The sequence below is a fragment of the Sparus aurata genome, chromosome 5 (genome assembly GCF_900880675.1).
Source record: "Sparus aurata chromosome 5, fSpaAur1.1, whole genome shotgun sequence".
NCBI classification, from domain to species: Eukaryota; Metazoa; Chordata; class Actinopteri; order Spariformes; family Sparidae; genus Sparus; species Sparus aurata.
In genome coordinates this window covers 16,935,255-16,948,133 of record NC_044191.1, presented here as the reverse complement: position 1 = coordinate 16,948,133, position 12,879 = coordinate 16,935,255, and the positions used below count along the sequence as shown (strand labels likewise).

Genomic DNA, 12,879 nt, shown 5'->3' with positions numbered 1-12,879 from the left:
AGCCAGGGAGGAGGGGAAAAGAGAAGAGGTCTCACTCTGTCGCGCTTTCGTGGTGGCGCTAGTTTGACTTATTCTAAAAACAGAAAAAAAAGACGACTGTCTCAACTTCTTTGTTTGGGAAATAACAAATCCACAAACCCAGAAGGGCTATTAATGTTCCCAACTTCAAATTTTTTTCTCGCTTGATGTGGACGATTAATGTTCATCCCTGGACCAAATGTATTGTATTGTACTTGAGTATTTTCATTTTAAGCTCTTACATTTCAGGGGGAAATATTGTACTTTGTACTCCAATACATTTATTGACAGCTAGAGTTACTAGTTATTTCATCATGGTTTAGGACCAAAACAGGTAACTAACTAATGTATTTATTTTTTAAATGCTGTGTGCATTATAAATTACCTCTAACAAGTAGACAAACAAATAGGCCTACTTTTACTTTAGATTACATGAGAACAATTTGCTGATATTATTTATAGTGGCCATTTGTCAAAGAAAATTTTTTAAAAATCTTTAAATCAAACTTCAAAATGCAAATCAAAGAGCCACTATTGCACCACTGGCTTATATTGTACGCAGGTGAAGGTAGTTCAGTGTCCATTCAAAGTTCCTTTGGTTCTCAGGGTTTATTTTTGCAAAAAGCAAGCTAGCAAACAAAGAATAAAGGAGTTCTGCATACCTCTCATGCTCTGGTCTAAAATAAAAAATAAAACAGATAAAAAAAAAAACATTTGCCCATCCAGGTGCATCATGGTCCTGCATCTATAAACCTCACTGTGTTACCCAAATTCACAAAAAAACAAAAACAAAAAAATAATAAAATAATAACTAGACAAAGCTCAACAAGAAAATAATTAAACTAAACAAATAACCAGCAAAATATATGCTATCAACGTATTGATATGAGCATACCATACTGAATTAAGATAAAACATCTAGAATAATTAAACAAAGAATATCATTAGAATGTCTTTTACTTGTACTTTTATCCGTAGCTGAAATTTTCCTGAGTGTTCCTCAGTCGATGTTTCCTATACTCGACAATGTTCAATAAAGTTTTTGATAACAAAAAAGTTGCCCTAGACGATCTTTGTGCCGTTTCGGCGTTTCGGACGGACGCAATTTTTTGTGACACACAATCACTTCCGTGTAGTAAGCGAATCACAGCTGGCGGCAACTGTACACTGGAGTTTATTATAGCTAACTAAACGTAGGTACACTTTTATCTAAAATTACGATTTATATGCTGACAGAGTTACCGCTATCGTAGCAACGAACTGTTTATCTGACACGCTGTGTGCTGACAGCTCCGGCTGGTGTTCACATAACGTTAACCCAACTAAGCATGGTTTAGTTTCTTGTTTATGTTTGCACTTCCGTTAGCATGGACACTAGCGGGGAAACAGCGAGCATCATGGCCTCAGAGGACGAGCACGGTGTCCAGAATGTAACCCAGGAGGAGGAAGAGGACCTGGAGCTAGCGCTAGCAAACATGACGGTGGAAGGTAACTGTGACGTTAACATGCAGCAGATTTAAACAATGCCTGGTATGAGATCAAATCAGCCACGTTCTTGTCATTAAAGGTGCATTATGTAGTTTTGGAGAAACAAGTTTGAGATCTTCATTGACTGTTTTTTGGTTTTTTTTTGGCCTATATTTCTTATTATTTCTGAGTTGTGTATTATTACCTCTTTAACATTGTAACCATAACAAATATGAGTTTTATTTTCTTCTCCAACTAAATAGTGCCCCTGTAAAGGTAAATAAGTAGAAGAAACAAAGCTAATAGTTACTTTACTTAAGTTGAATTGAACTCAGTGTATTTCCATTTATGCAAAGTTAGAAATAATATAAAGTTGGCTGTGTTATAACCAATTACTGATTGTCTGCTTACGTGTAAGTGCATTGATAAAAACAATCTAACATCGAAATACAATCAAAAGTATGGAAAAAAGATGCCCATGCTCATCATACAAGGTCACTTAAAAATATACATGATGTGCCTGTATGAGACCCATGAAACTAGTGCGCAAACCGGCACGTCGTAATTCAAAAGTGGATCAATGTAATGTAATGCCAAGATGATAGGGCATACCGGGGATTCATAAACTCAAAGTGACATAGAAAACCTTGATCGTCTACCACGGAGATGAGCTGGTTATTCAGAGCGATTAATTTAATTAGCTTCTCTGTAATATTTTATCGTATCAAATGAGTAGTATTAAATGCAGCTGTTTTGTTACCTCCTCACGAAACGGTCGTATTGCAGATGTTACATGTTGACATTGGACTGCTTTCGCTTTCTAATTTAAGTTATTTCCACACTGCAGACATTTTATCCAAAGGTTTGCCAGAGCAACGTTACGTGTGCGTCTGAGTTCTGCCACAAATAAAGTAAAAGTAAAGTAAAAAAAAAAAGAAAGATCAGCCTTGGGTCCACGTTTAAAATTGCAGATCCCCGAACAGTGTTTATTTTATCTGCAATGTAACAGAAAAATCACAGAAACTGATAATCGGAAAATGCTGAATATCAGTCGCAATAATCACCCAGGGCTGATTATCAGACTACCTATAGATCAAACAACATTTCCATTGTCTGCACCATCATGGAGGCATGAAAGATCAAATGATTTCTCCCGCCAGAGGGGAGAAAAAAACATGCCTTTTGAGAGACAGTATGTGACAAATCAGACAATAACATCATCTCAGTAACTAATTGAATTATGTGATGAATCCTGTTTTGGTCTCCAATCAGCCTTGGCAACATTATAATGTTATCTCATTTAGTTCTCTCTTATTTCCTGTTTTTTTTTCCCTTCCTTCTTCCCTTCCCCAGATCTGCTGTGGAGGGTTCAGGCTGTGCAGACGGACAACATGACAGAAGAGTTGGGCATCAACACGGACCCAGACTGGGAGAGAGAGCTGGCGGCCATGTTGGAGTACAGCTCCAGCCTGACAGAGCAGTACGAGAGTCTGACAAGGAAGCAGGAGGACGAGGAGGTGGCGCACGAAAAAGACAAACAACAAGTGCAGAAGAAGAAGGAGGAGGCGACCCGCCAGCACCTGGTGAGACACACAAACTCTCTTTTAAATGTGCTGTGGTCCTAAACAGAGGTGTTTATCATTATCAAACTGTGTCTGTGCTTTCAGGCTCTTATGGAGAAACTGGAGTCTCTGCGCGTTAAATTGCAGCTGAACAACTCCAAGGCTACCAGGAAGAACTTCTTAGCCAAGAAACAGGAGATGACCTCAGAGAAGAACAGAGCGGAGGAGGACAAGAACAGGTAAAAAAAACAAAAAAAAAACAAGGTGGAAATAAATGAATGAAAAGACTAGACAAGGTGTTCTAATATTATCTTTTGAAGTTCAGCTGTGATTCTTGTGTAACCTTTGAAATATTTGGCTGCTGTTGACCCAAAACTGTCAACAGTTGGGTTGACTGCAATTGAAACCAGCGTATATTTAGAACAAGTCATATTTACAGCCAATATGAAGTCAGATAATTGTTCTGGATCAGCTGAAAAATAAATATATATCCAGACCATTTCTAAGAAATATATCAAACAACAAGTTACCTGGAGGTGGCTATAAGCTAAGATCACCTCTGTGCAAATTCTCACATTCCCCTCACCTGTTGATCAATTAATTGATCATCCAATCATTGCAGCTATATAAATAAGTACACAAGTTTATTTAGAGATTGAAATAGAGAGAGGGAAGATTAAAATGTGAAATCTATTAACAAAAAACAGTCCACACCCTCACGGTTCTCCTCGTGTTTCCTCCTCCCTCTAGGCTCGCCAAGGAGCTGGAGGAGAGTGAGAGTAAGCTAGCAGCTCTCACGGAGGAGCAGAGCGAGGAGCAGCGGCGGTGGCAGGAGGAGCTGGACGAGCTGAGGCAGGAGATGGAGCGAGTGAGGAAGGAGGCGCAGGAGGCTGAGCTGGTGGCCTTACAGGATGAGATCGCTGCCGTGGAAAAGCAGAGAGACGTCGCCATGGCTCACATCGAGGCCTGGCTGAGAGAGGTACAGACATCAGAACAACAGATTGCGGTTCAGTGACTTCAACTGTGAGAATATATATGAAAAACTATAAACATGTGTGGTTACCTGTCCTAGGTGGGGCAGTACCTCAACGCCCTCAGGGTGGAGTTTCCGCAGCAGTACCATCAGGAGAGGCAGAAGTGGGAGAAGAAGGAAGGTGTGGTCCGGAGGAGCCAGGCTGAGCTCCAGAGCCGTTTCCATGAGGTTCTGCAGCAGCTTCATCAGGGTCGTGAGTTAGAGTCTCTCCCCAGGATCAATGTGCCGACTCTGCCACAGGTCCCCATGGTAAGACCCCCCAAAAATATTTAATTTTAAAGCTGAGGCTACTTGAGGGAACCTTTTTGGAAGGAATGTTATGACTTTACTTATTTGATTTGAGCTCATCTTTAACTAAGTCTGTTTTCTCCCGCAGGCTGACCTGAGATTCAGTCAGATCATGCAGTCTCTGGCCCCCCCTCGGTTCATGCCCCCTCCTCCTGCTCACCCAGGGAACCGACCCATCCATCCCCCGAGACACCCACACCTGACGTACCAGCAACAGTTCAATCCACAGTTCCGTCACCGCTACCACCACCCACCACCCCGCCGCTATATGCCACTCCCCCTCCCACCCGAGCACACACCTCCGTACGCACAGACTGGCCACGTGCCTCAACCTCAATTCCAGCCCCACATCAGAGCTCCACTGAGGGTTACTCCACCTCCCAGTCTCTCCCCGTCCCCACCTGTAGTTCCATCCCCGCCTCCCCCCGGCGCTGCCGCCGCCCCATCCGCCCCTGCCGGCAAACTAGACAAGGTTCTTGAGAAGCTCGGGGCTCGGTACCCACAATGCAACAGGGCTCAGCTGATGTCGCTGCTCCAGCAGGTGAAAAGCTCACGTGGTACCCTCGCAGGCATGTCCATGGAGGAAGTCATCGAGCAGGTCGGCTTTAAGCTGGCACAGAGCGAGAGGTCGGCCCCGGGGCCCATCAGCCGCCCCGTGCCCCCTGGCCCCATCCAGCGGCCGACACCTCCCCCGCAGAGAGCAGCAGCAGCAGCAGGTGGAGGGCACGCTTTCGGGGCCCGTAAGCTCTGCCTGATGTGCCAAAACCATGTGGATCCAGAGAGCCGCCACCCACTGAGCTGCTCCCACACCATCCACAAAGACTGCATCAGAACGTGGCTGCAGTCCAGCAAGAACAACTCCTGTCCCTTCTGCTCGGCGAAGTGACGGACAAAACCAGGTGGAGAAGTTTCAGCCACGACTCTGTGCCATTCCAAAAGTTTCTTCCTCATGTTAAGCAATGAATGTCTTAGTTCGCAACAGATGTGGTTTTTCCAAAAGATATATATATTTTTTTTGTAAAATACAGCCGGTAATAAAGGTCACTGAAGAAAAGTAATGCAGTTGTTAAGGCTCGTGAATGAAACAGATGCACATATTAATCGTGTTACAGCAATTAAAGGCATGCTATCAAGTAGCTAATTTTAAGCAGGTAACATGTTAGTCAGGGGTAGATCTGGTAGGAAAACAAATTTGAAGATTAACAGTAAACATCAGGAAACAGGAGGCTTCTTGTGTAAATGTGATGCATTATACATGTAAAACCAAATTTTACAGCTAATTGGATATCTTTTAATAAAAGACTGAAATAAAAAACAGTTTTTCTCTTATGAGCTAAATTAGCTAATACATACACACTAGTGTCACACCTCCAAACATTCAGACTTCGAGATCTGCCCATAAACACTGAAAGAAACAACCTATTGCCTTTTAAAGGTTCCCTCTCCAAGACAAACACACACTCATATCCTCTCTCCCTGTGGACATCCCAGTCAGCCTTAATGGGAGCGCTGGGCGGTCGATGGGCGAGGTTAAAGGAGCCGTCGCTTCCCAATAAATATCAGAACACACACACAGTGCGGAGAGCTGAAAATGTGTCTATCCACAGTTCTGTGTGTGTGTGTGTGTGTGAAATAATGACAGTGTTTGTGGGCTGCTTCCTGTTTACTGCCTGAATGTCCATCTCTCCTCTAACAAACTCTCCCTCTCTCTCTCTCAGTTTTAAAGGTTAGTCTCTCAGCCAGCTCTGACCGATTTTACAGGCAGCAGTGCCAATAAAAGCTGCTCTTCTCCCAGTAAAGCTGCTGTAATGAATGTAGAGCGCTGCAGAAAATAAAGACAAAATGCTGCTGAGGGTGGAGGGGTTGTTGAATCAGAGAGGCCTTGAGGTTCTGCAGGAGGATTCAGTCCGGAGAGAGAGAGAGGAGGGGTTTTCTCTCTAAGTGTAATGCTTTGGTGTCGAGTTGAGTTTGTCTACTTTCAAATCTAAGTCATGGAAAATTAGTGGATTAATTGAAGCAAAAAATATGGCCTCTGGTCTCAGATTTGGGTTCAGTCAGATGCTGAAATGGAGGCACTGGCATCAAGGCACAATTCCAGTATATTGCTATAAACTTAAAGCAGCTACAAGGTCGTTTAATTCTGTTGATTCTGGCGGCCCCTGTGGACAAAACAGTATGAGACTCTGCCCACATTAGCTTTGAGGCTCCATCTCATCGACGATGCCCAAACGTTTTCTCTTGAAGGGCCAATGCTGAAGCTTCATGGTGGACCACACATGCCAAAAGAAAACACCTATTGCATTTTAAAATAAAAAACATATGGTCCTATAGGGAAGCTCAGAGAGGCAAGTGAGAAAAAACTAATTCTTGTGATCCAATCAAATATGATTTGAACTGTTTTCTCTCTTGTTTTTATGACTTAAGGACCGGTGAAAAAATGTTTTGCCAGGGAAGTTCTATCATTTTTTTTTTAAAATGGCTCTCAAACATGAATACGTGTCATGTCCTACACCTTCGCTTACTGAAGGAGCCACCAAAAAAAACACATAAGTTTGCTGGCTAAATAGCCAATTAGTTGCTCATCTGCAGCACTTTAAACTACACACAAAAGGGATGTCATTTTGACCTGTTAAGATGCAGTGGTTCTTATTCTTTAATACCACGAAAAACATGCTGTCTGCCAGTGACATGTAGGCTACAGGGAGAGCTTGTTTACTCTGCCTTTACCTGCAGCACCACCACCAACAACACTCTGGCTCAACAGTGCACCAAAAACTATGCTAACATTATTTTTACACAAAGAAATTACTAAATGTGATTTTAGCTGGATTTTAAAGGTGCAGTATGTAAGAACTGACCACATGTTGCACGGGAAGCATTTCAACATTGTGACAGGAACCTGATGCTGAACCTGAACCTGATCCAACTGTAGCTGCCATTAGCTAGTAAGCTCAGTTAGACGTGCAGCTAGCAGTCCAGACCAAGTATGCTTCATTAAACCTGGACACCATGTTGGAGGCGGAGCCCCAGTCTTTCCTATGAAAGCTGCTCAGTGGTGCATGAAACCAAAATGGCTCAACTTCCCTGCTATACATGGCTCTTGCATGTTGTGGGGCCCACAGGGCATGCACATTAGAGACTTCCGCCATCTGAGTTAACTAACATCTGGGCTGGTGTCCAGTTAACTTGAATATAGATAAAAATGATTTTATTTAGCAGCTCCTCTAGACTCTCCATATTTTCCAAATTAGGATAGGGAAACAGGTCTTTCTGCAGGGGGTTGTGGCACTCAAAACAATTGGCTTGAAAGCCAGGCACTCTTTCTGGGGGCTTGGTCCAGACAAGTAGCTCGATACAACAGGTGTTTACAGTGCTAGCACAGGAAGTTTGGAATGGATGGGCCAGGGCTAGCTGTTTAGCATGCTAAACATACTTTGTAACAATACATTAACATCATATGGTCAAAATTGTGATTCCTTCAGATTGTTGATAATTTAAGTTTTGAATATTTTCAACTGAAAATTTTCCATAGTTCCACCTTTATGTAAAGCCTGTCAATTTAAATGTTAGCATTTTCCAGAAAGGCTGAGGTGTTAGTAGTTAGCCCACCAGCTACAGTAGTTCACAGCTGTGGGTAGTCATGTGTCCCAATAAAGCTTCTAGTTCCCCATTTGCTGAACCACTGTCTGGTGTGAGCACATGCCCTCAGAAGTGTTGGTGGGCTAGACATATTTCTAAGAAATGTAATACAGACACTTTAAAAGTGTTTAAATCTAGTCTAATAGTTCCTGTGTTGATATTGCTGTGTGACGTTTTAAATTCTGCCATCAAAGAATACAAAAAACTTTGTTTCATGTTAAAAATAACCAAACCGTTTGTCGAACATGTTGAACTATTACGTTACTGTGCAGTGAGCGCACGGGCGTGGAAGCTGCTTTTACCTTTTACCAATTGACTGACCTTTAATGTGAGGTATTGACATTATGAGAAAAGTGAAAATAAGACCAATAGATTCCTCCTTCCTGTCTATTGAAAAGCTCTTTAATACCATTTAAACTGTGCGTCCTAAATGATCTGATGTGTAAGCTGCAGTTTGCAGTAGTACCTCCAGAGGTTAAAGATGGTCTGTATCGGTTTAAAACTACTTTTATCTCCTCTGCAGGTAGTGTCTTTTTTGTTTTGTTTTGTTTTTTTTGTGGTTGCTGTTATAGATCCAGCAGGGAGCGTCTCCAGGGTTCGGGGTATTAGTGATGGTCTGCTGTGTCTCCAGTGGATCCTGTGACAGCTCTAATGTCGGTGTGATTTACAGACCGCTGGACAAACAAGCATCATTACCGCAGCCTGTAAACGCAGGCCCGACCGAGCGCTCCCAAAGTGGGGTCTGGGGACCCTCAGGGGCCCCTAAGAGGCTCCCGAGGGACCCCTCAGCGAAATGAGAGAGTTTTATTTGACTATTATTTCATTCAGGAGGAGATAACAGACTGAGGGAGAATGAGCGATCAGAGGTTTGAGTCTCTGCTGTCGTCTCGTCACGAAATCTTCTCGACTGCCAAACTTTTATGACAAGAGGATCCATGCTGTGATGCATCGTGTCTAGTTAAAGGGAGAGTCCACCTTAAAACACTTGATATTTTGGTAAAATCCAGGGCCCATGTTCACTGCAAATAGATTAATTCCTATCAGGTTTTTTTTAGCACAATTGTTAAATGTTTAAATTTACGACAAAAAGATTAAGATAAGTGTGAAATAGCTTTATATTCCAACATAAATCGCTTTTATGGAATGTTTGGTCAGTAGCCCATGTCTCTCCTCCCCCCTGCTCATGCAGTGAAAAAGAAAATAAATTACCTGGTATCCTTGCCAACTTTATCCAATCAGGACAGAGAGCTCCATAAAGAGGCGGTCCTAGAGGAGGGATGGGGTAGCTAAATGCAAAATGGACAGGACGTTAGCTAAAATGACACGTTTTACCCAAGAAGTTGTGTTTTTCCTTGATCCTTTTGCAGCAAACCTGCATGATTCTTTCTTCTGTTGAGATACACAAAAATCTTTCAAAAAGGAGATCTCTATCTAAAACATGTTGATGATGAAGAAGTTTGTCTTTAGGATTAAATTCTGAATAGAGATACTTTTTTCATCAGCAATCAACCTCAGGCTTCGACATTAAGACATCAGACATCTGCGACCTCTTGTGACCCATTCTACTAATTTCAGCAGTTAGAGAGTTGGAAAATCAAGTGAATAAAATGTTGTTTGTTTGTTTGCTTTATTTGTTCGCAGTATGTGGAAAAATAAAAAGCAAATTTTGAACAGCTCATTCAGATAGCTGTTCGATCATTAATAAATAAGAACATCTCACACTCATCTTTTAAATTAAATACAGATTATTCTTCGTTAGTGTTAAATTTAACTAGTTTAAAATGAGTCAAACTTAAACTTAATGATAGAATAGAATTACTTTAATGATCCCAGACTGGGAAATTATTTAATGTATTTAATGATGTCAGAATACCAACATCAGTGCACCGACACTGTTGAAATAATACCTGATAGATATTGAGTGTTTGTCGTGACATTTCTATACAAAAGTTTCTGGTTGTCGGACTCAAACTGTGTCTCGGTTCAGTCAGTGTCCCCTGAAGTTCTGTGTTGTTACTTCAGGTCTGTATGAGAGAGAGAGAAAAGCAGCAGTTTATTAAATAATGTGTCTTCAGAAAAAAACTCCTGACTCCACACCAACAGCCACTTTTAAGAAATTAGGCTGGGAAAAAAAATAAATAAATAAATATCTATCATCTCTTTGAGTTTAACGCTTGTGTATTTCTGACATTTTACAGAACATCAACAAGCGGCCCCCGTCTCCGGGGTCACATGCCGTTTCTGCACTTACAGGGAAACTGAGCCCACTGTCAATTACAGAGGCAAATTAAAATAAGACACCAGTTTACTGCAGGTTATTCATGATGTGTGCTCTCAGTGTGTTTGTCCTCCGGGGACAAACAGTCTGAAGGCCAAACAAACACTTTAACAAGGTACCGCTGCTGTTTTCATGCTCGGAATCAACAAAATCGACTGCGTGACAGAGGAGCTAAATGCCAAACGGCTGCTAAAGAGCAAAACTGCTGCTGCTGCTGCTGCTGGAGGTCCAGTTGTTTCTGCAGCAGCAGGTTAACAAACTGCAATGCTGCCCCCCGCTGACCCCACAGGGGAACTACAGACATCCCCTGATGTCTTTTATCTTACATCACTGAGATTTGTTTTCTTCTGGTCCAATTGACGTCTTACCTCGATCTGATTTTACAGTTAATTTTAATTTGCTGCCGTGCATGAAGCTCTTAGAAAACCTGGGTACCGGCCGGGAAGAATATTATTAGTTTGGAAGTTAATTTAAATATTCCAGGGTGATCATGAGCAAAAAACTAATATGAATAAAAGAAAGAAAAGAGTTGAGTGAGTAAAAATACATGACTGTAAAGTGAAAAAAGAGAATTTTAAGCAGCTGGTTCATACCCTTGAAAGAATACAAAAAAGTGATGAGTGGATATTAAAGTCCTAAAATGAACATTGAACATTTAGTTTGTGAAAAGGTTAAAAACGGAAATGTTTCTCTAATTGATAAGAATTTATGTAAATCTTTGATATTAAAGGTGCAATATGTAAAGATCTTAGTCGAGAACGTAAATAAATGAGGCTCAGTCTGGACCATTAGGTGCTAACCGAGCTAACGAGGTGAAGCTAGCTACATCGTGCATCGGTTACTCTGGTGATGTGCTGCCCCCTGTTTGTTTTTTAGTATAAATTCAATAAATGGCCAACTCTTGCGTATTGCACCTTTAAAGTCCAGTGTCCATTCATCACGAGTGGCCGCGCTCATATAGCAAAAATACAATTAGTCATTTATTTTAAATTCTGACACAGAAACGGTGAAATTAAAACATAACACACAACTCACAGACAACTCATCGATTTTTATGAGATCTTCCCTTCAGTCACTACGAAGTTTTGTATACATGGTGCTATATCGATCACATGATCGTGATCAACGTGTTGTAAAGGAAAACTGGAGACAGTCTCTGGCAACACCCTGAAGTAGGCGAGACAAAGCAGAGGGGTGCAGTGGAGAGGAGCTGTGCAACGTCAGTGGCGTAGTTAAAACGTAGCTATGAAGCAAACACATGCGAACACACATACACACACACACACACACACACATACACACACTAGCAGTGTTGGGGAGTAACGAATTACATGTAACGACGTTACGTAATTTAATTACAAAATGTACGTAATTGTAATCCGTTACATTACTGGGAGAAAATATGTAATTAAATTACAGTTGCTTTTGGAAATTTCAATGATTACAACTTAAGTTACATTTGAAAAATCGCCGCAAAAGCTCGGATTTATCAAATAGTTTTTCGCCCCCCTGGATTCATGTTTGTTTTTAGTTTTTTTCATATTAACATCATCCTTCCAAAACTGACGCTTGTGATTGGCTCTCTCTGGTCATGTGCCATTCGACTCAACCGACAAACCGTATAGTGGCAGTCTCAGCAGCATCAGTGTCGGCGGCGCACAAGATGTTCCTGGGCTGGAAATACGAAAAACACTTAATACAGACAACAGAGCTAGATCAACATGGTAACTTATGCTTAGCTCATAACCTGGTCCCGACCAGGTTCTGTTCAGAGTTTAATAATAAAATCGGCTATAAAAGCGCCGCTGTTTCACTATTTAACTCATTTACAGCTGACGTCACCTTTACTTTGAAATTCCAGTGGAGCTGGATCAGAACGGAGCATTTGTACGGAGGGAGAGATCGCGCAGATCCGCTGCTGTTGACTTTCTCTCTGAGCGTCTCCGCCTACAGATGTTCAGCTGAGGAGATACGCTGCTCAGCTGTTGATCCGACTCGCGTCAGGAGGTCATTTATTAGGCTATAGCCTATTTACTTTTATATACAGTCACCACTGAAAGAAGTTGTGCGCTCGCAGCAGGACAGATAATTTAACTTCATGTGGCCATGAATAAATTAATTGTTTTACCTGTTATGTGTTGCCCAAACGCAAATCTTGAGTAGGTCTACTCTGTTTTCTCACATTTAAAAAGGTCTTTGTACAGAGACAACATGAGATTTGCTTGTAGCTACAGCACCTAAAAAACCCACTGTAACCTATTATCAAAGGCACACCCAGCCTCGCTTTCAATAAAACACACACTGGCATTTTATAATTGCGATCAGTGAAATATATATGAAAACAACATAAAACACAGTTTAAAACAACAGTTGTTGTTGCTCTAAAGCTTCATATTTAAAAGCAGCTCAATGTAGAGCTGTCAGAAATTAAAATCAGCCTCCTCTTGTCATATTTGCAGCAACACTGTTGCTTCAGGCTGTGATCAAGCTTTTTTGTATCGCTCATACTCTCTCCATTAAAACAACCTGCTCCTCATGGCTGAAATCAGCCAGTTGTCGCTCCATTTAGTGAGGAAGTGAGCCTCCTTCACAGT

The 12,879-nt window shown here is 41.6% G+C and overlaps 1 protein-coding gene across 3 annotated transcripts; it reads left to right on the top strand.

The window, feature by feature from the left end:
• Positions 1-1,064: 1,064 nt before the first annotated feature.
• rnf214 (ring finger protein 214) lies at positions 1,065-5,426 on the top strand. Of its 3 annotated transcripts, none has more exons than XM_030416870.1 (7): positions 1,065-1,211; positions 1,385-1,506; positions 2,839-3,068; positions 3,153-3,286; positions 3,798-4,026; positions 4,120-4,329; positions 4,457-5,426. In XM_030416870.1, the coding sequence occupies exons 2-7, from the start codon at positions 1,386-1,388 to the stop codon at positions 5,252-5,254; spliced, it is 1,722 nt and encodes a 573-aa protein (XP_030272730.1). In that variant the 5' UTR covers positions 1,065-1,211; position 1,385; the 3' UTR covers positions 5,255-5,426. The 3 variants fall into 3 exon arrangements, with proteins under 3 accessions (XP_030272730.1, XP_030272729.1, XP_030272731.1); XM_030416871.1 differs by having other exon boundaries at positions 1,131-1,211; positions 1,356-1,506; XM_030416869.1 differs by having other exon boundaries at positions 1,129-1,506.
• Positions 5,427-12,879: the final 7,453 nt, after the last annotated feature.

What these genes read in the sequence shown, in the direction of transcription:
- rnf214 (XM_030416870.1), top strand. Translation starts at nt 1,386, where the DNA reads ATGGACACTAGCGGGGAAACAGCGAGCATCATGGCCTCAGAGGACGAG. An exon ending in AGCAAACATGACGGTGGAAG is followed by an intron (nt 1,507 to 2,838) that starts GTAACTGTGACG and finishes TCCCTTCCCCAG; the next exon opens with ATCTGCTGTGGAGGGTTCAG. An exon ending in CTCTGCCACAGGTCCCCATG is followed by an intron (nt 4,330 to 4,456) that starts GTAAGACCCCCC and finishes TTTCTCCCGCAG; the next exon opens with GCTGACCTGAGATTCAGTCA.